Source organism: Stegodyphus dumicola, chromosome 10 (genome assembly GCF_044657685.1).
Source record: "Stegodyphus dumicola isolate Sdum_Otavi_A_Nest chromosome 10, ASM4465768v1".
Lineage (NCBI taxonomy): Eukaryota > Metazoa > Arthropoda > Arachnida > Araneae > Eresidae > Stegodyphus > Stegodyphus dumicola.
In genome coordinates, this window is record NC_140777.1 from 123,325,250 (window position 1) to 123,348,905 (window position 23,656).

At 28.7% G+C, this 23,656-nt stretch overlaps 1 protein-coding gene across 2 annotated transcripts in view; it reads right to left on the reverse strand.

Annotated features, from left to right (window-relative positions):
• Window positions 1-1,615: 1,615 nt before the first annotated feature.
• Window positions 1,616-23,656, reverse strand: part of LOC118198470 (serine/threonine-protein phosphatase 2A 56 kDa regulatory subunit gamma isoform-like) — a 130,035-nt gene continuing 107,994 nt past the window's right edge. The window contains exons 13-16 of one of the 2 annotated variants that reach the window (XM_085825492.1): window positions 22,994-23,066; window positions 13,557-13,688; window positions 10,211-10,266; window positions 1,616-5,596 (exon numbers count right to left, since the gene is read on the reverse strand). In XM_085825492.1, the coding sequence (XP_085681618.1) occupies window positions 5,527-5,596; window positions 10,211-10,266; window positions 13,557-13,688; window positions 22,994-23,066 (331 nt within the window). In that variant the 3' untranslated portion in view covers window positions 1,616-5,526. The remainder of the gene's footprint in view (window positions 5,597-10,210; window positions 10,267-13,556; window positions 13,689-22,993; window positions 23,067-23,656) is intronic. The other variant, XM_085825491.1, reaches the window with a different exon arrangement.

Genomic DNA, 23,656 nt, shown 5'->3' on the forward strand with positions numbered 1-23,656 from the left:
TAATGCAATACCCATATACAATTTTAATAACTTAAGAGCTGAAGCTTCAACTATTTTACAAGGTTATCACAAGTAGCCTATTCATAATTATCCAGTCCACCATATATGTATTAAACTAGAAGCATTTCTAAAGCAATGCTTATGCCTTCTTATTCTAATATTAACTTTTGAATATAGAAAGTGTAATCAATATTACTGTCATCTAATGGTATAAGTTCTGATGACACTTTTATCTTGGAGCTGGTAAAAAGAATTTAATCATCCATGCTTTCATGGTTGTTATCAAACATAAAAAATATTTTAACCATATTCAATATGATTACAAAAATCTGATAAGCATATACATATATAGAAATTATCACAAATGGAATACATTGAAAAAATATATGTATGTCGTAAATGGAGGGTAAAGTAATACAATGAATAATTTTAAAAATGAAATTACCTCTTTCATGATAAATTGATTAATTAAAATTTTTTAGTGCTTTTAGCTTGCCAAACACAGTCAACATTTTTCTTTAGATATTATTCTTAAATATTTAATTTTCTTTACATACATAATATGCTGACATTTTCAGATCCAATGCATATAGATTTCAGAAGCTTATTATCCCAGTAAATAAATTTAATAAAACAGCATAGCAGATTTCAACTAAGATGGGGAGGTACTAAAAATAGCTAAATACAAGGTCAGGTTAACTATTAAAAAGCTGGAATGAACATACTAATTCATAAATCATTCAAAGGGAAAAAATCATAATTTTAAAAACTTCAAACTACACTGAAACAAAGTTAAGAAAGGCATAGTATGATCTTCTACTATTATGCGAAAAAGAAGATGTAATAGAGGAAAGAGCAAAATACTGCTTTTGTCAGTCAAAGGAATAATCTAAGAAATAATCCTGGGTCCCCACCCATTTTAAAAATCTTAAGCTTTAAGTGACTAGATCTTTATTTTTAAAAAAAGTTTAGGATCATAGGTAGATCAAGGATAATAGTCTATGTATTAAATTTAGTTATATAAAAATAATTGCAAAATGTTGAAATTTAATGAAGAGCAAAGAAAATTATATATTTTGAATTAATTATGTATATAAAATTCGTCTCATTTATTTCATTGGTTAATTAAAAGGCTAATTTCATTTTAGTACATAGTATGTAAAATTACAAGTGTCTACTTAATGATTTGAAAAGTGACAAAATTGGCATCTTTTTTTTGATTGCCTAATATCAAAATTTTAAACACTTTAAAAGTAAGAAATTTTAAAATGTAAAATATGTTTTCTTATGATGCAAAAATAAACGTAGAAAATAATTAAAAACAAAATGATCAAATCTTGTATTTCCAGTTTGATTAAAAATTTTTGGTACATAGTAAAACTGTTTTTCTAAATAATAAAATAAATAACAATTTTCCTTCAAAATAATAAAAAAAAATTTTGCATTTATTTTCTTCTATGGAAAACAAATTATTTTAAGTCATGTTTTTACATATATTGCAATAAAATTTTACAAGGAAATAATAAAATGAATTTTGTATAAAAGTTGCCCCCTCCTTTTTTTTACTATTATTTTGTCAGAATAAGGATACAAAGTGTGAAAAAAAAAAACTCTCTTACAATCAATGAATTTATTGTACTGCAATCTTTTTGCAGGACTTACGTAGCAATTAAAAAAATATGCAACAGTTAACCAACGAACTTCAACATTACGAATGAAGTCATTGCACATCATTCACATTGAGTTACTAACAGTATTTTTGATGATTTAACTGAATAATATTTTCCACATTTTCCAGTTCCTATTCAAAATAGTCCCAAAGCTAATGAACTAAAGTCTATCTTGCAGAAACTGGCCTCAAGAATTATTTTTGACAGCAGTCCTTTTATAGCCCTACAGACAAATATGCATACATGAATATTTGTTACAGATGAATACAAAAACTAAATTACTAACATCTAAAAACCTTAGCAAATTCAACATGCAATAGCTGGATTAATATGATGTCTCCTTTTTTCTGCACTTGTTAATAAAGTTGTAATACAGAATATAAAACAAATACATATAACAGTAGCTATTCAGTACTTCCATAAAACTGTATTATGTATTAGGTACTACAAAATTAAAAAAAAAAAAAAAAAAAAAAAACTTTTTATTTAAAAATATCATTTAATCCAATCAAATGTATCAAAGATTCTTTAAAGCTATATGTTTCTCTTCATGTTTTACTAACATAATCAGTAAATGATTACATATTTCCACAATTTCTTGAAATACTAATTTTGATATTAAATCTCTACAGTCTTCAAATGTTAAGATTTGTAAATTCTTGATACATAAATTTACATGTACATTTTCTACAGTTCAGTCTAATAAATCTTGTGTTTTTTGCAATATAAACTAATTTTAAATTATTTTTTACACAAAATTAAAAGCATTTCAAATTTTCAGAAACTATAAACAAAATAAATGTGGGGGAAAAAAAACCAGCAATATATATATATATATATATATATGGTCATATATTTTCGTCCCCCCCCCAGGTAAAACAGACATCACAAATTTCAGCAAGCTATTAATTAAATTGTTATTCTAAAGAAACATACATCTTTATTTTACATTCTTTGTGAAATCTGTTTTACAAACCCCAAAAGTCATACCACAACCCTTAATTTACATACAGATGAAAGAAATCTCGAAACAGAATATCTACTGTTTACAATGAAATTGTATTGCTATGTAACACTAACTGCTGATCTTATTACAAAGTATCAAATAAATGTGGTCCTTCATAGATAGCATGTATATTTCCATATGTATTTATATATATACACACATATACATTCTCCATTTATAAAGAGCTGAGTATGAAATATGATTATGTAAAATTAACAGGGCAAGATATCAAAAATAATCCAGCTTATTATATAACAGACTTTCAGTATGTAAACAAAGTTTAACAAAAACAAGCAACTACATGTTAAACTACTAGACTTAAAATTTTACCAATGTGGATAGTTTAGAGGAAAAAAATATTGATTGTTTATAAACTTGTATTTCAAAGAAATATTTTGAACCTTATCCAACTGCATGATAAAATGTAGATAGAGATTTAAAAAATCTGATCAAAAGTAATTAAGTTTTTGTTATGCTTTACATACATATATACATGTTCAAAAAATTAGTAACATAATATTTATGCATGCAATATCCATAAAATTACAATAATAAAATAACAGATTTATATGTAACTGCTACTAAATACTATTAATAAATACCTCCCCCCTCGAAAAGAAATTTTGATGACATGGACTTTTATTATAATGCAACAATATTACACAAATAATAATTTTGTTTATAAAAATCAGAAGTTCCAAACCCAATTTAATAATGGGTTTCATTGGTCCAACCCAAAATATAAAAAATTATGCATTAAAATGTTTTTTCAAGTAATATTTTTGTTGTATATGTGCTTAGCATAAAGAAAGCTGGGTAACTGATAAATGTAAATAAAAAATTTAGCATTTTATAACAGAATTGAAATTGAAGTATGATAATGCTTTAATTTAATGATAATTTTCAACAGTCCTTTAACAATTCCTAAATCAAGGTTTTGACTGCATTATATTTTTTTAATACTAGATTCTGTATTGTGGCATCCTAAAATTTTCCTTATGCATAAAGAGAACAGACAGCAATACTTAACACATGTGCTGAACAAAGTGCCATCTACATAACCGCACGTGAAAAATGTTCATATGTTACTGTCATTTAATATACTCTCTACATCAAATTATGTATATAAACTAGAAATCAGAAGACCTCTATCAGTTTTTTTTTTTTACTTCCAGATATTAAAAAGCATAATATTTAGGATGCATACGTACTTTTGTAAGAAATTAAAAAAATATTTTTACTATTGCAGTCTTACAATATAAAAATCTTTAAATAACACAAGATATAATATTCAAACGTGTTTTGCATATTTACAGTAAAATGCTGAATGAAGCATAATATCGACAAGCTCCTACAGTTTTGAAAACCTAAATATTCAGCATTTTTTCCTCTTTTCAATTTTTTTAATAAACAATCACCTCTCAGATCAAGCACTAATTTCAAAGTATTCACAAGACTGTACACGAGTCATAAGCAATACAGCAAATTTTAGACTTAATTTCCCCAGCTTAATGATGATGGTAAGGTTGGCTGAAAAATTGCATTCAATAACTGATGATACATTTCATAAAGACTTAAAATGGCACATGAATATATGACTGAGATATGCATGATTATCAATGCAAGTCCTTGAATAATAGAAACTTGCATTAAGTGTTAATAAATGAAGCAAGAGCACTACAAGTTCAGAACTGATAAATGATGGATGAAATAGACAAATATTGGAACATACAACAAGAAACTAAGCAAAAAACATATTGTTTTAAAGTGCAGAGGTGCTTTTAATTTGAAGATAAATTATAATCAAATTTTTTCTTTGATTCCTAGATTTATGCAAAATACAACTAAACTCATTGCAAAATATTAAATCAAGAATTAACTGTCTTTATCCATTATATCACAGAAACACTTAAAAAGGGGGAATGCATACTCTGTACTAAAAGAGTGCATAAAAAACCAAAAATTCACTTCTGAAGTTTTCTTAAGTTGGTATAATTTTACTAAATAAAAGTCACACCTTTACAAATCACTTTCTTAATATATTTAAGAACTAGAAACAATAAGCTTGATTAGAAAGCTAAGAGCAGTACCAATAAAAATAACATACTCTGAGTAATATTTCCTTCAAACATATAAGCTCAAAGAAGATGTTTCAAACTGTCAATCTTGGTATCAGTTACGCATACTTATTCACAATTTTTTTAGAATTTATTTCAATATTAATATTACTCAATAAATACATAAAAACTGAAAAATCAATTACCATTGTTATATACCAGAATATATAAAAATTTGTTTAAAATGAAAATAAGAAGGACGACTTAACAGTTTCTTTATAATGATTTTCATACACTTGACACTGAAATAAAATTTTCATAACATGAATGACTCTGATGAGCAATCATTATATATATTTTTAATGCATACACATTATAAATGAGTATTAGTGTAGGCTATGACATGAACTAATGCTGTCTGATCAAACTTAGGCAAAACATACTGAATAAAGATACAATTTGCACTTTCAGTTAGAAAAGAAAAAGTGAGATGAGGAGCTTTCCATATATGTCATCCACTATGGGAAAAAAGTCTTTGAACTGCTGCATCTTCAGAATAAAAAATAAACGGTTGATTTTTAAATATCAACCAATCAGGAAGTTGCAGAAGTCTTTTTTTTCTTTTTACTTTTATGTCTGCTCAACAGGAATGTAAATAAGCATTGAGCACCTTGAGTGAAATTTTAATAGATGGCTAAAAACATCCTAGATTATTGCTATTTTCAAATACTTTCAGAGGGAGCAGGTGTAAGATATTCATCAACTCGCTTATGGTCATTAAGAGCCTTGAGAGTTAATGTATCGTGAGGCAGTTCTGATTTCCTACGCAGAAGCGTTTTTTCCTTTTGAAAGGGTTTTTTTGCCTAAATAAAAAAGAAAGAAAAAAATTATCGGCAAAGAGAGAAAATTAAAAAAGATATAAAACTACAAACTACATACCAAATTACAAACATACATACAGAAACTAACAAATATAACATAGAGAAATGAGTTCTCAATTTGATTCTCCAAATGCAATCAAGACATTTACAAAAATCAACTAAATTTCATATCTATTATTTCATAAGAGGAAAGTTGGAAAAAAAAAAAAAAAAGGGAAATATTGTCTATACTGATTTTTAAAAAGATGGCTTGATTTTTATAGTTGTTTAATAACCATATCTTTTATTCTCCCTGCATAGCATAACATTATAATGTTAAATAGTTAGCTGATCATTCTTTATTTAAGAATATTGTTAATTTGAATATATTTAATAAAAATTAAAATAATATTGATTAAAGAACTAAACATGTAAGAGTTTTATTGATAAAGTTGTTATAAGCATATACAACAAATTTTAAGACCTTTAAAATTTTTCTAAGAAATTTTTTACTTAAATATGAGAATGTACATTTATGAAGTTTATATACTAAATTAGTTATCACAGGACATTACTTTGGATGCAATATTGCAAAAATTTCAACTGGCAAAAACATAAGAGAAGTAAAGAATTATATAACCATTTTTAGAATTATAAAATTTTTTTACAGAAGTTTTACAAGTCACTTGGGGGGACACTGTCTGCAGTTTTAACATATATAAAGCAGTGTTGCATACATAAATTTTAATATTATTTCAATTATACAAAGTTTAACCACTTTTTCTTTAAAACAATGTTAGAATCATTAAAATAATTGAGATTTTAATAAATAAACTATGATCTACAGTTAATTTCAATATATATAAGGTCTTCAATGCAACAAAACGAACAGCAGCTACAAAATCATTAATGTACCAATTCCCATGTAACTGTTTCACTGACTTCTCTAATTCAATGTTGACTAAATTTACACTTGTAAACAGGTCTAATGACAAAATTTGATACAGTATAATATATTTATAATCTATCTGAAATTCATTACTTAGTTGCAGAGAAACAAACAGCTTAAAATAACAACAAAATTTAAAACTAAAGTGTAAAATAATATATACTTTAAAAATCTGGAGAATAAGCATACCTCATATGTCAGTATGATCTTAAAAGTGGAGTTGGCAGGTATGCAATAGAAAACATATTCACCTGAGCCACTGAACATAAAACTTTTATATGTAACAATATATACAAATGCTCAAGAAATACTTTTCAATATAAATTGAAGAATAGCGAGCCAGAAATTTATATATATATATGAATAAGTGGAAAATAGTATGACAACCAAATCTACATTTTACAGGAATTGGAACTCAGATGATTAATAACAATTATTTTATTTTGAAACTTCTAAAGATCTTTTATGCAAATAAATAATATAAAACAAAATATAAAATACTAAATTTTCCTTTATTTAATTTCAACTTTTAAAAATGCCAATTACACTAGAAATATTAATCTGTTACTATTGTGGAGAAAAATAATTTAGCATTTTCTATAACCAAGTTAGAACTTAAAAAAAAAAAAAAAAAAAAAAAGTGCAGACTTGGGGTGGGCTGAGAATTTTTCATGAAACAAATCTAAATTTTCAATTTTAATTCTTTATGTAACATTTATTAATCTAACTACACACACGTGAAACATATGGTAGACTAACATAGCATTTATTCACTTTTTTACTTTAAGACCACAACTGATTTGAATTCAGTTTATTTAATGCAAAGATTTTTTGCATAAAATTCTTTCATGATTTAACAAAAAGAGTTTACTTCCTCAAATTTTGAAATTTTATTTCACCATTATTATTATTTTTTACGTACACAATTATATTTAAATTATACCAAACTTTATATTAAATAAATCTTGGTTAGTAATTCTTTGTGTGAAAATAACAGATTAAATGCAAAAATTAGAAATGGTAAAATGTAAACAAAACTCAAAAAGACATGACCCACACAAACTTTAGTCATAAAGCATGATTACAGCTGGCATTATTTGGCAAAATAATTGAAAACTCATTAAAATTTAATGATATTTAATTGCTTCCTAGCAACAAATCTGTCACATTTCGAAATGTTTTATACTGGAAATTTAAACAACATAAGAAAAGGTAACGCGACTCAACCTTTTATCTGATTTAAATGAAGAAATGTTTATATGGTATAACAGAATCCTTTTTCTTTACAACCATGAATGAAATGTTTCATTTAAAATATCTTTTAGAATTTAAAATATTTCTTGCAGACTGAACAAGCACATTTTTTAGATAACGTCTTCTCACACACACATAAAATATGGCAAACATTTTAACATCAGCAAACACATTTATTATTTATGATTATTTTCATTGACACCAGAGGAATGAATTAGAATTTTTCAGCAAACCAATCACATAATTCTACTTTTAATGAAAGTTCAGAGTATGGAACACAAATATAAAATAGATAATAATTATGCTTCCTGAAAGTTTATGTGAACCTGCGTTTATATCTCAGTATTTATGGTGTAAAATGGTGGCGATCAAAAGCAAAAAATTCTGATAGATAAATTATTTATTTATGTAAACTGTGCCCTCTCCCTTAAAAAAAGGGGGGGCAGTTCTATATATCCTGTTCTGTCAGGACGATTGACAAAATTCAACCTGCATTTTTCATGTCTCGAAAGTGTGACTTAGAATATGTATTAGATTTATTTATAGCATTGTTCTAATATAGGTATTTTGACACAAAACTGGACTTTTTCTGAAATAACATACCAATTTTTTTCCATATTTTGATTCTACCACTCAAATTACGTAAAATCGCCAAGTTTTGTAAAAATCGCGCGTGTAATTAAAAAAAAAAAAATAGCTCTCAAAATTTTAGCTCCTCAATGTTAATTGAGTTTGGTATGTATTTTTTAATCTCTCTTTTCTTATTAAGCCTATTTGATTCTTCCTTTCACATTTCGAAATTCAGGTTTATTCCAAATAAAATTCACCCATTTTTTATGATTTATTTTTAAAAAATCTTCAATTATAATCTATAAAACTCTAACATCATCTTAAAGTGGATATATTTCAAAGCATACCTGAAAAAAAAAAAAAAAAAAAAAAAAAAAAATTTATTCAAAATTTCCGAAGATATACAAGAATCTATATATTGGCATGTTTTGAAATTTGGCATATTTTTTGAAAGCGATAAAACATCAGATGTGGTTTAAACACTTTGCTAAAATTATTTGGAAGTAAAAATGAGGTGCCTTTTCCCCCCGCTCCAGCATAATGGAAACGAAGGGAAAATTAGTTGCCATATATATTTAGAAGTTTGCCAAGTGAATTATTCTTGGGCAAATTTAAAAAAATTTCGGAAAGACAAATTTTTTAATTTCTCTGTAAACTTCACACCAATTTTACAAAATTTAATATCCAGGCATAATTTGAGTCGTAGAATCGAAATATGGGAAAAAATGGTATGTTCAGGGAAAATTTGATTTTGTATTAAAATACCTACGTTAGAATAATGCTATATATAAATCTAATATATATATATCTTAAGTCACGCTTTCGAGACATGAAAAACGTAATTTGAATTTTGTCAATCGGCCCAGTAGAACAGAAGATATAGAACTGTCCAATTTCCGCCCCCACAAATGTACACATACTGAGCTATACTTGTAATTTAAAGGGATATTAATACTTTTAACAGCTATTATTAAAAAAAGGGGAGGGGAATGTTAATCTTCAGTTACAAAATAAAGTTGTGAGTTCCAATTTTGATAATAAATACTTTCCCAATTACTTTGAGTTTTTTTATGCTTCTCTTTTATACATAAAAAACGCTTTCATAACATATTGCACTTATCCGTCCGTACACATAGGAGTAATTGCCAGAAGGAAATCACACTGTGTGAATGACTGAGATATAAGATGCAGAAGTTCTCTCTATAAATCCTGTATTACTGTTAAGAAAATTCTTAAATACAGAAAGTTAAGGATACACCCCTTATAATCTTAAACTATAATTTTATAATTGTTTGTAGAACAGAAAAAAATTCAGGACTTTTTTTTAATACATGCATGTTAAATATAAAGATAAGCTAAAGACTCATGTTACTTGAGCTCATCCCCCTTCTTCACATGTAGCATGTTACTTATCCTCAAACCCCCGAGGGATAATTAAAATCAGTAATAACAAGTTTTTAATGCTATTAGTTTTAGAAACAAATTTAAAATAAATTTTCAAATTATCAGAAAAGCTGAAATAATGTTAAATTTTAAGGTAATCTTATATAAACATTGCACACGTATTATTTTGGTTACAAAATTGGAAAATGTGCTTAAACTAACAAGGAATTTTTTTTTTTTTTTTTTTTTTTTTTTTTTTTTTTAAAGCACAGTAAAGCAACATACACATTATCACTTAGAGAAACTTTTTCATATAAACTGGATATATTATATGTTGTACCTTTTCTTAATATGATAAATGTAAATATAATGCATGACATTATATATTCTATAAGTATAATGTCTAAAAATTACAAACTTAATTTCCAGCTGTAATAAAAATAATTATAAAAATGAAAAACCTCATATGGATTAGAATGTTGGAAATCTTTACTTTTACACGCTTCCCCTTTCCTACCTAAAGAAAAATGAAATGTTGATAATGATAAGAGTAATGTAAAGTGAAGTGCGAACAAAGTTAAAGCACACAGTATTTAAAACAACTGTATTACATGAAAATTGGGATTATTTAATTTTATTCCATACTGATTTATAAATAAATGAATAAAAACAAAGTATGTCTCCATTTGTATCACCTATGTGATGTTTACAAGAGGGATAATACTAGTTCTTATTATATTTTGAACAATCTTCTATGTTTCAGAACAATACTTTAATTATCCAATTGTAATTTACAGAAATTGCTAATTACATTCAAATAAAAATCCCCCAAAACTTACAGAAATCAACAAACGATATTACTCTTCTTCAAGATTGCCTTAAATTTTCAATTAAAGATAAGATTGGGGGGGGGACACCACCTCATTTTAAACGTTTTCAAAATATACTGCCTAGACATATATTTAATATTTAAATTTTCATTCAACATTCATTTTAATAACAGCTTACTAACATGACTTTTAAAAACAGTACAACTCTATAAAAACTATCCACAAAGATATCACAGCTTCAGATTATCAATCTATTTATTTACTCATTGGGTTTTTTATCTAAATCAACCAGGTTATTTTTCAAGAGAATTTCTTCGTTATGTAATAGTAATTGACATTAAAAAAATATTCAATTAATCAATTTGAAGCCATCAGTTATCTTTTTCTTTCATAGAAAAGATGAGGATGCTATTAGAACATTAAAAACAACATCACTCAAAAACAGTACAAATATGGTAATGAATACTAGTTATGCCTAGTCTCAGATGAGTAAGGTTACATCACATGGCTCTTTCTGCTTAGATTTGCTTAGTCAGCAAAAGAGAGAGAAAGGTAAAAAGATGAATGCAATACATTAAAAAATAAAATGTAATTTCTATTACTGTTCTAACACCAGTTTCGTAGACTGATTTTTATATTTTACTCATATAGCAATGCATTTTATAATCATAACCTGTGTTTTAATCAATCAGCAGAATAGAAAACAAAGGCTATCAAACAGTCTGAATCTAAGGTATGTTCCTGGGAAAAGAATAGAGCATTGGATAGTCAAAACATTTTCTTATTTTAAATAATAAGAATGAATGTCATCTGTCTTGTAATTTTTATGGTGTAAGGCTAATATGAAAGTGAATAAAAAATGTAGCAAAATCATATGATATGGTGTTAATTTTAATGTATCTGAAAATAATCTGACAGTGGTCACACCATAATTTACCTTTTATATCATCTAGTAATCTGCCATTTAATCTTTTTTAGCCCTTGGCGACTTGCATTTTCATATGCATTTATTGCACATATTTACATAAAAATTGATGCGAGCCTATCTTTGAAAAACTGTTACCTTACTATCTGAAAGTTACTGTCAATATATGTATGAAGTGCCAGGTAACAGCTAGTATGTAATAAAAACAAAAGCAACTTTCCCTGGATTAACCATTTGACATCTACAGATATTGGGGGGGGGGTGAAATTTTGCTACAAAGAGTCAAGCAGTAAAACAGTACTACTTTCATGTTATATCAAAAAATGCCAACTGGACTTATTTACATCAATAAATGATACACCATTTCTAGAACAGAATTAATTGGATTTCATAAGATTATTTAATATCAATTTGGGCACAATGTATGAAAAATTCATTCAACATGCTTCAACAAATACTAATGTTATGAAAGTTAATTATTTTTAATTTACAATGTGGTAGTTAATGGTTTATAGTAGTACTGCTATATATTACTAAAATTAGTTTTTAAAGTATTTTAGATTTGTTTATATATTTTAGTATTTAATGAATAAAAATATAATTGAAAAAATAAATTACATACAATTTATGTGAAAAATATAAAAAAATGCAATGAATAATCAGCAAACTTGAGTTCACTGAATTCATTACCCGCACATCTCAAATGCATGTCACAGTAAATGCAGCCAATTAATCACACTATGAGGGGTTCAGACAGTTCGCAGACTGATTTTTATATTTTACTCATATAGCAATGCATTTTATAATCATAACCTATGTTTTAATCAATGAGCAGAATCAAAAGCAATAAGTTAAAAAAGGCCTTCAAAATAGCTCTTCACTGAACCAATTTCTCCATATGAGATATTTCATACAAATTTAATAATTTTTAATATTATTCTTTCCCATTAAGATAAATTATTCTTTTCAAGAGTATAGCTACTATTAACACTTCTGTAAATCTGGAAATTTCTCCTAGGCTTACTTCACTCATCAATAAATATAAAGGCAAACACCTTTCAATTCATTAATTTATGTATTACAAGTATGTTCTTAAAATTATAACAACATTTATTAATATAGCAAACCTATCACAGATTTATTCTGCCTTACATTTATTTTATATATTTTCACTTATTTATTTATATTTCCAATTTTCTTTTATATAAATTAATTACTTTAAAAATACTTTTAACATAATAGTAAAGAGAATTCAATATATACACAGCAGTATGCAGATCAAATAAACTTCAAAACAAAATTTTATCAAAATCAGTTTATGAAACAAATTCTAAAGTGAGGGAAAATCAGGACATAGAAAGGCCATTTTTTTTTTTTTTTTTTTTCCAAGATCCTTCCAAAGCAATAGTTCAACTTAATTTTGTATATATTTTCAGAATTAAGAGAAAGTTAAATCATAAAACAAGCATATCTGGCTTTGAATTCATACAAATTTCCACATATAATCTCACAGCACAAATAACATACATTTTAGATCACAGCATTTTATTTACAATCTGAAACAAAATTTTTCATTTTATCAAACAAGAAAAATTAAACTTGAGCTAATATTCCTTCACGAGAAGAAGGTTACAGCCATACTTAAAATAACTGGTAATAAATAGCTTACTAGTAACAGTTTATTACTACTATTTTTTTATTTTAATATCACAAGTGAAAATATATTTAACAATTTTTAAAAAAATTCCTCTCCCTCCCACAAATTAGTTTCTCAAAATATTTGAATTTGTAGACAAATGTGGAACATATTTTACAATATTTCATTCAATATAACTTACACATCAGTTTACTCCTACATAAAATATAAAAAAGTAGAAATGTTAATATGAAATAAAATCTTAATTATCACAATTATGTGCAAGCTGTTCTTACAATCTGATTTTTGTAAAAAAATATCTAATTTACAAATGTTACGGATATCCTATTATTTAAACAAAACAGGAGTGAGAATACATAACATCAAATGTGTACATTTCTTTTAGGTATACTTACACCTTTAGATTCATATTCTATTTTTTCATAATTCATTAAAAATTCTTCATCAACAGGAGTTGGTAAATCAGGCACAGCTGATTCAGACAAGTTGTTAATAATATCGGGATTTAATGGTGCTATTTCTTTAAACTGGAGGGCAAAATAAGAAAAATGAGTCAATGTCACTATCAAAGCTCACACACTGCATACAGATTGAAATTACATATATTAAATAGATTAACAAATCTTTTGCAGAGCAAAAGCACAAAAACTGAGATTTTTAGAACTGATAAGCACAAGACCCAAGAAATTATCAATAACAATTTGTAATTTTTCAGATTGCTTTTTGCCGTTGCACTAACTAAAGATAAAAATAGATAAAATAAAAGAATGAAATGCTATGATATAATAAATTAAATATTTAATAATCATACAAAATGTGATTTAAAAGAATGAACTTTTATTTAAAAAAGAATGTTATTACATTTACAATTAAAAACCTGACAATCACATATAAAAATGATTTAAATAGCCTTATTTACTTGCTTACTTCTCTCTTAGTTTTTTCAGCATGCAATTTACAAACTTGTGATTTATAATAACAATATAAAATGCAAGCAGAAACATATAAAAGTACTTTGTGAAAGCAAAAAGAATGTTATTGAACTTGACAAGTCCTTTGAAATACATAGTTCAAAAAAATTTTTGTGTGTTATTCACAGCCAGATTTAAGACTTGATTAAAGCCTTAAGCTATTTGAGATATGGGGCCCTTTATACATCTGTTATAATATATATTTTAATTTTTTGGGGTGACCTCAAGAAAGTGGAGGTCCTAAAGCTATAGCTCGTGTAGCTTATACATAAATCCGGCCCTGGCATTACTTTAAATGATTAAATAACATGTTCTTCGCACTTAAACCACATAGGATTCACTTCCACAGTAATATCACAAAATATTTAAAAACAGCATATCTTTAGAATTTCCGATACACAGTCTTGGGCACTGGAGATAAAAATGTTCTTTTCCCGTACAGTGTTGTCATTGCTCGCTTTGAAATCACCGAATTTGTTAATCAAAAAATCTTTAAAGTTTAACAAAATATATAATAAAAAATTTTCCAAATTCGGGCTTCCAGATGCCCATATTCGGTGGAGGATTATGTTATTTAAAATTTGATGCTTGTAGGCACTGTTGTTTTAGCATAATACGAGAAAAATACATACATTTATGCAGATTTTTTATTATTTAATTTCTTTAAATATAATATATGGTGATAACATTTGGTGGCAACAGTTTGAAAAGTGAACCAATGCAAAAAATAAAATGATGAAAAATGCCATTTTGAAACTAATAGCCCTTTGGGCTAATCATAATACTAACATGTCTTTATGCACACTTTTTAATGTGCTATGCTTATTATTCTGGCAGTCTCATTAGAAACAGTGGTCTAAACTGGTGGTCCCCAAAAGCAAATTTATGCACATTACCAAAATATTTTATTTCTGCATTTGTTTTAATATAGTGCTTATAGATTTCAATATAGCATAAATTCCTTGGACAGTGGATTGCAATATAGTGTTTATTATGAAAAACGCTTGTCCATTAGATGAAAACTTAACTATAAAACAATTTTTTTAAAAGCAAAATATAAATATGAGTAGTATATTTTTGTGCTTTAAGGTACTGAAAATTATTATTAAATACATAAAGTAAGAAATTGAGAAAAATTAGAATTTAATAAATTTAAAAACCAAAACTTTTAAACAATCAATAGCTCAATTCAAAAAATTTTTAAATGAAATGTAATTTAAATTGCCACTCAAACAGGAGAATGAAATTCCCTGACTCTTCCAGGTTTTCCAGGTGTATTTTAAGAAAATTCCAGTTTATCCGCGTAATGCATTTTGGCTGTGCTAAGAGGTAAATTAATTATGGTATACTTGAAAACATAAAAATTTGCCAATTACATATGACTTATATACATAATTAATCTCCAAAGGAATACTATTGTAATTATAAAAGAAATTGTTTTCTCCACTGAAGATTGAGATTAGAATCTGCCCAATCTGGATTTTAAAAAATTATTTTTTTGCAGACATTTTGCAGCTAAACGAAAGAAATATATTTAATGATATTTTTAAATAAATTCAGATATTTTACATTTATTTAGCAGCATACATAAGCAAAAAACATGTGCATTAAATTTTGTGATGGTATGCTACTACTGCTAGAATTAATTTCAGGATTATGGCAGAGAAAATTTCCTGAAATTTGTATTATTTACTAATAATAAACAAATTTAGAGGGAAGAAGCAACATTAAATGATACGAATAACATAAAAATAAAGATAATTAAAAATTAAATTAGAATAATCAGCGATATTTTAACGAATATAGTTAGTTATATTTAATGGTTAGCCTAGATTAGTATTTTTTTATTTTATGGCAAAATAACAAATAAGGCATTTATTAAAAAGAAAATAAAAAAGGTTTAAAAGATTTTGTGGTAAAACCACATGGTAAGGCCTTGTCACGATTTTAAAAGTTGTCGCCAACACCAAAACGACCCGTTTGCTGCTCATAGTAACGTCGCCAAATCCCGTGTGTACCGTACATTAAAAAGAAAAGAAAGAAAAAAAAAAGAGGTTTAAAAGATTATGCGATAAAATCCTCATACACGCTAAGGGCTTGGCACAATTTTGAAAATTGTCGCCAACACCAAAATAACACGTTTACTGCTCATCATAATGTCGCCAAATCCTGTGGGTACCGTACATGGAAGTTAAAACAGAATACATGGAAACAAAAAAACCTAACCAAAGAACATCTATGTAAAGAAGGAAAGATTTCATAGACGTAATGCTATTATACGCCGCTAGAAAGCGGAGGAAAAATTCGCCAGCCAGAATTTCTCCCTTCGTGATGTGTACAGGAAATTGAGGAACACGTGTTAAGAAGAAACATTCTTTGACTAAACGTTTCTTTTTTGATATTTCGCAATCATTTAAACACGGATTTTCATAGTTTTTTCTCACAAAATAACTAATCCATTAATTAATTTACTTGTGCGAAAAAATATTTTCTTTTGTTTTAAAGTTTAAAGAAATTTTAAACGATATTCATTTTATGAACTCTTGATAACGTGACCTTCGAACTTCGACACCTTCGAGCTTTGGTGACAGATATTTCGCGCATGCGCAGCTGTTTCCTTCTACATTGGAACGGAGCCACTCCTGTTGCAGAGAAATCTTTCTTCTTAACAATACATATTCTTTGATTTTAACTCCCACAGTACCGTATATTAGTATTAAACCGATTTTGTTTTATACGATAATAAGTATTTTGTTTAGTTCAACATGCACTGCACATGTGCATGCGATTCTCGAGGTTACTGGAAACTTGCTTTGCCTTTCTAATTGACAATCTAATTGACTTGTGTCGAATGGCCTGCGAAAATTGGCTCTATGCCAGCTGCCTGAACGACGCTCACGCGATACACAATTCGGCAATAAAGCAATCGTTTCCAACGTCGTCGCAAAACCCGACTTTTTTTGGGGGGATTGCCGTATGAAATTCCCTGACTTTTCCAGATTTTGACTAAAATATTTAAATTCCCTGACTTTTCCCTGAATTTTTTGGTCAATTTTCGAATTTCCTGACTTTTTCCACTTTTCCAGGTAGCGTGGCAACCCTGTTTAAAGGAAAAAAAGGAAAAAAAAAAAAAAGAGAAGAGGAATACAATCAATCAACTTCAAAGCCACTTCATCAAAGGTAAGAAACATTGAAATCATTTCAAAAGTTTTGGTCTTCGTGAAACATTAGTTCAAAATTTTTTTAAATGAAAAGATTATAGACTTCGTATGGTTCCACGCCAGGTCGTATGACTATGTTCAGTTCAATACAATCAATAAATTTATTCATCAGCACACAGTGAACATTCTGGTATGTCCATTTTTTCTAATGAGTTATTACTTTTACTTTCCCACAGTCACTCATTGATAAACTTGATGACTGCTATGCAATTTATATTGCTAAAGCGATGGAGAAAAACTAACGTATGTTTTGTAAAATCTGTTATTTATGCTTGCGTTAGATACAAGTTACACTGGTACTTAAAATTTAAGATATTTTGCTTTCTTACTTTCATTAATAATATAAATGCCATCTTGATGAAATTAGGTTTACGATAGAGACTAAAATAGGTAAATATAAATATATAATATAGGTAAATATATATATTTAGATAATAAAGGTTCTTCATGACAGATCCAAAAAACCAGGCCCCTCAGAGGGTTAAATATGCATTAATACCAACGTGGTCACACGTAAAGCATTAACCAATCAGGAGCAAGTTCAGAAGCGGCATTTGCCGGATGGCCGGAGACCAAGTGAGTTGACTTAACTTCAAATTTTTGACGCGTCAGTTTCAGGCATCTCGTTTAAAATGTCCAGTTTATACCATGGTTTTTAAATGATTGCACTTTCAAAAATTCTTCTTGATGAAAAAAGAAGTCAAATGGACTAATCTTATAAAATTTCAGATAATAAAAAAAATGCATACGCTAATAGAATAAATAGCTTTATAAATTATTTAAAGGAAAATTCTCCAGTTTATTAGCAGTAATAAACCTTAATAATCAATCATAAATTATACATGGTTCATAATCTTTAGAGAATAATCTAAAGCAAGAGACTGTTGCGAGAAAATAGTGATCGATTTCGAATTTCTCTTAAAATATATCTACACCAATTTAAGGTTGCTTTTGTTGCCTAGTGGATAAAACATTGGCTTCTTGTGTTAAAGATTTTGGATTCAAGCGTCCCCAGAAGTGTTTGTTGTAATGGAATTGTTATTTTTAGAAAAAATATCAATTTTCGTTCGGCATTGTGTGCATTCCTTCTTTCGACATACAGCTGACACCAGACTAGCAAAAGCAATACTAGTATTAGTATAAAGTTGCTGTTTCATCTAATTAAAAAATTTAGTGAGTTCTGAATTTAAAGCGAGTGGAGACGAGTAAACCATTTGTTTAAAAAAAAAAATTAAGAAAACTGTTATTTATACAGAAAAGAAGCCCGCTAGTATGTAGGTGATTTTATTTAATATTACTGTGCATTTTAATGGCTTCATGTTTGTTTTTCTTAACAGACATGACCACTTTTCGACAGGTTTTAATCTTGATGATAATTTTTCATTAATTTAAAGAATTTTTGCATGAGCATTAGGAAATTTGCTAATTATGGAATTCAATTTTCAATGCAGGCAAAGAAGTATTATATAAAATGCAGTTACTTTAATGAGTTTTAGATAAAAGTAACCTTATAAAATAAACCTTTAGATAGTGGCTGTTCACTAATATACAAATGACTGATTGAAGTAATTACTTTTACATTTAAGGTAAAAAATACGAAAATAAGGCAGAAACTAATATACTTTTTTTTAAAAAAAATTGCTGTTGTTTATTACCTTAAAAATAACTGCTTTTTTAAGTGTGATATTTAGTTTAGTAATGCTGTAAATCCTACATATAAATAAATAAAATATACTTTTTATTGCATTACTTAAAGCAATTAAGGGAAGTTCATACATCATGCAAAAACATTTATGGTATTCTACTCCATGAAAAATTTACTCTCCAAAATAGAATCATGCAATTAGGATTTATTAATTATCATACAACAAAATTCATAAATAAATTAGATATATACACTGGTGTGCAAAAATTAAGGACGAAGTCGAAAAATTAGCATATCAGCTGAACGAAGAGGCAGAGCGGACAGAAAGACCAATCAGGAGATTAAGTAAGGTGACGTACGGTAGCACATGCGCAGATATGCAGGTAGACGTAATGGGGGAGTGTCTGAGTAGTATAAAGCATGTTGTCAGTGTAAGATCAGTATTTCTGGCAAAGAGATTGCGCGCCGTATAGCAGTTAAAATCACACCGAGTTGCTGCCTCAGCAAGAAATGGCAAATAATCAATCTGTTAGACGACATCTGGATGCTTTTAGCCAAGGTCGAATCATTGGGAAGTTGGAGGAAGGCCGCAGTGTGACAAGTGTGGCTGCAGAGTTCGGAATTGCTCACAGTATCGTTTCACGACTTTGGAGACAATTTCAAACTACAGGAACAGCTATCCGGGGGTTTAGTAGTGGTCGTCCACGAGGAATCACACTCGCAGATGACCGGTATATTGCCTTACAGGCCAGAAGAAACAGGCGGCAGACAGCCGGAGAAATCGCTAGACACACGACTGGACGACCGATATCGCGTTTTACCGTGGGCAGAAGACTGCACGGTGGTGGTCTGTTTGCACGACGCCCTGTACGGTGTTGTACCTCTAACGCCTGCCCATCGGAGAAGGCGTTCTCTGTGGTGCCGGGAACACCGGAATTGGAGAGACAATGAATGGGGACGAGTACTCTTTACAGATGAGAGCAGATTACGTCTGAGTAGCGATTCTCATCGCATACTCATCTGGAGAGAGCGGGGAAGCCGCAATCATCCCTCGAACATCATTGAAAGGGTAGGTATGGAGGTGGCGGTGTTCTCGTTTGGGGAGGCATCATGCTTGGTAGTCGTACAGACCTTCACATCTTCGACACAGGTTCAGTCAACGGGACCCGTTATTGTAACGAGATTTTTGTTCTATATGTGCGTCTTTTTAGAGGAGCTTTGGGTCCGCAGTTCCTTTTCATGGACGACAATGCACCATGTCATCGCACAGTAGCTGCCGAACAGCTCTTAGAGAGTGAGGATATTGAACGTATGGATTGGCCGGCACGATCTCCGGATCTCAATACCCTCGAGCATGTGTGGGATTTTCTAGGCAGACGCTTGGCAGCTCGTACCTTACCACCAGTAACGATTTCGGAGCTTTGATTGGCGCTGCAAGACGAATGGGCAGCAATGTCTCAACAACTCATTGACACCCTCATTGTCAGCATGGGCAGACGCTGTGAAACCTGCCTAGCAGTCAGGGGAGATCATATCCCCTATTAAAGACCGGATGTTTCGGCCTTCAGTCGCATTGCGCTCCATGCTACTTTTTCAATAAAGCTTCTTTTTATCCCTCTGATTCCTCTTTTAGTAAGCTTTGCTTACATTACTCATGTCCTTATGTATTGGGGATCTTACGGTATTAAATGTGTTGATTTGGAAAGCTTTTGTACAAAGTTATATTGAAAAAACTGTCTCGTCCTTAATTTTTGCACACCAGTGTACAATGATCCTTTTCTGTGATATCCTATTCCTATCATCCAATCAATTCTTTTCTGCGATATTCTGACAAAATTTAGTGTCCTGCTTTTGACTAAATAGTTCAATGAGTGCTAGAAATTCATCGAATTGATGATGTTTCATGCGAAAGTAATTAAAAGAAATTTCGTTTCATTCAAGCGCATTTCTTCAATTAAATTATTTGCATCTCTTTCCTGCAGTCATCTCTCACCTATTAATATAAACCACTGCATTCTGCTTATCTTACACAAAGCAAGAAGTAAACTAAGTTTTAATTGAGCAGAAATTAAATCCATTTTAATTTTAAAAAATATAATCGTAAAAAGTAAAAATACCACAAAAAATTTCCTGCTTCGCCCCCCAAGTTTCCGATGTAAAGCGCCATCTAGTGCGAGCATATGACAAATTTTAAAGCGAAAGTTGCTGCGCTGGTGTGAACTGACGTACATGGAAAGAGTTTTTTTTTTCCACATTGACGCTTTTCACCCCAATGGACCAGTGTGAACGCAGCTTAAGAAAGTTACCCTTTATGACAGGGAAGAGACAAAAGAAAGATGTGTTTTTCAAGATACAAATGGGAAATTACATACTTGCGATGAATAAAATTTGATGTTTTATTTGTAACAAGACAACATCAGTTGCAAAAGGATACAACTTACATTGCCATTATGAAACGACTCATAAAGGAAAATTTGAAATACTGGAAAGTAAACTACTTTCCAGTAAATACTGGGAAGAATAGTTACACTTCTTAAAATTTGGTTTACAACAATAATAAAATGTTTTCTTGTGGAAGCAAATAAATGCAATGAAGCAACAGTTCATGCAAGTTTTGCTCTTATGCACATTACTGCAAATAGATCAAAAGCATTTAGTGATTGTGCATTTGTTACAGACTGTTTGACTAATTCTGCTGAACTTTTAATTCCAAATCATTGTTATAATTAATATTGCAAACTGAATAAAAAGTTAAAAAAGGGGGGGCTTAATCTATTGCGTATTTTAAATGTCAAATATAAACATACATCCAATTCAAAAGATTCAGACAAACAAAGCCTAGCACTTGCTCGTAGCCACATCTCGAAGCATATTACGATTTTTTACTTTACACAGTAAACTTTAACGCTACAGTTTCAGTGCAAGACAGCTGATAATGTTTGCATAACACTCTTTGATACAAAGAAAACTAAATAGGTACTGGAAGTATCCCATAATTTAAATAATACAATAAATATCAATTGCATGTACATTTATTAGTGACCATTATAACATCAGAGATTCTATCAGCATTACTACACTTTTTAAAATGAATAGCAAATTACCACACACTAACAACCCAACACTGACAAAAACGATCTGATGGACTTTTGTGTCCTTACACAAATGTAACAGGAAAAGCATACATGCTATAAAATGGTAACACTCATACTCACCAAATTTGATTAAAACAAGAAACCGATTAGCTCAACATCACAACCATATGCGATATGCTTGACAAAGGTATATTATTACACTCAATCTCTACTTATCGTACAGGTAAGAATAATAGCTGCTTTAAGAAACACTGGTCCCAACTCTCCATTAAGCTGATATCATCATAAATGGTAGGCAAATCAATCCAATCTTTACTACTTTTAAGCATGAAAAGATTTCATACTATAATGTTATTTTAAAATATGCGCTTCCCCTCACCATTTATATTAATTAAAATTTTTATTAATACATGGCTTATTCATTACTTAAACTATAAAATATGATTACTCTGAAAAGTAGAAAAACGTGCATTTGGGTTGCCCTAGTTAATGCAGACTAAGTTTGTTGACATGTTTGCCTTTTCTGTCATTCACAGAATTTTAATGGTTGCTTCTTAAGTCATTGTAGAATTTATTATTTTTTTATTATCTCTGATTAACTTACAGCTATTAATTCTTATGATGAAATAGAGACCTTTTTTTCGCTAGCTATTGTTCTGACAATCAAATCAGGCAGCAGAAAATAACTTCCAATTTCCCATTTAAAATAGCACACTATAAAGTACTTGTTGACCGCACTTGGTAAGCCAATTTTTAGACAAACTTCTTTAAGTTAAAAAAATACACCAAAATTTTGCATACCCATCTTTTTGATTTTTTCTTCATTTCTTCAATACCACTTGGATTATACAAACATTTTTATGAATTTTAAAACAAAAATTATAAAAATACAATACATACTTTAGGATTTTTTAAAGCTAAACTTTCTATTTTAGACCATGTTTCTTCTCTTTCTTTCATCTTTATTTTCTCACTGAAATGTAAACCATCCCGAATCACAAATATTTTTTTCCTGACTGGTGGTAATTATGAAAATTAAATTTTAACTTTATCAATCACACAAAAGCATAACAAGACATATTTAATAATATAAAACTACATGATTATTTAGCACTCATAGTCATATATTTACAATAAATAATGCAACAACAAAAGATAAATTCTTTAAAATTTTCATTCAAAATTGTAACTTATTTTCAGCAATAAATGATTGAAGATAACATCAGACTATAAACTTAAATTCGCCGATAAATAAAAAAATAGTTTTATCAAAATACAGAACAAGCTTTCTTTGTTAGTTTTTGTTTATTAATATCCACAATAATTTAACTGTAAACTGTAATTTGATTTATAACAACAGTTCAATGATAATGCTTTTTTATTATGCATGAGCTTTTTTATTGTACATGTACTGCTTTAGATTCATCATTTTACTTAAATGTTCTTCCAAAAGAACTACATAAAATTTATTTTACTCCTCTTTCGTTCAAGTTACAGCCAAACTGACATGAATGAAAATACAATTAATCACAATCTAGAATGAAACAGATGGGAAAAATTGAG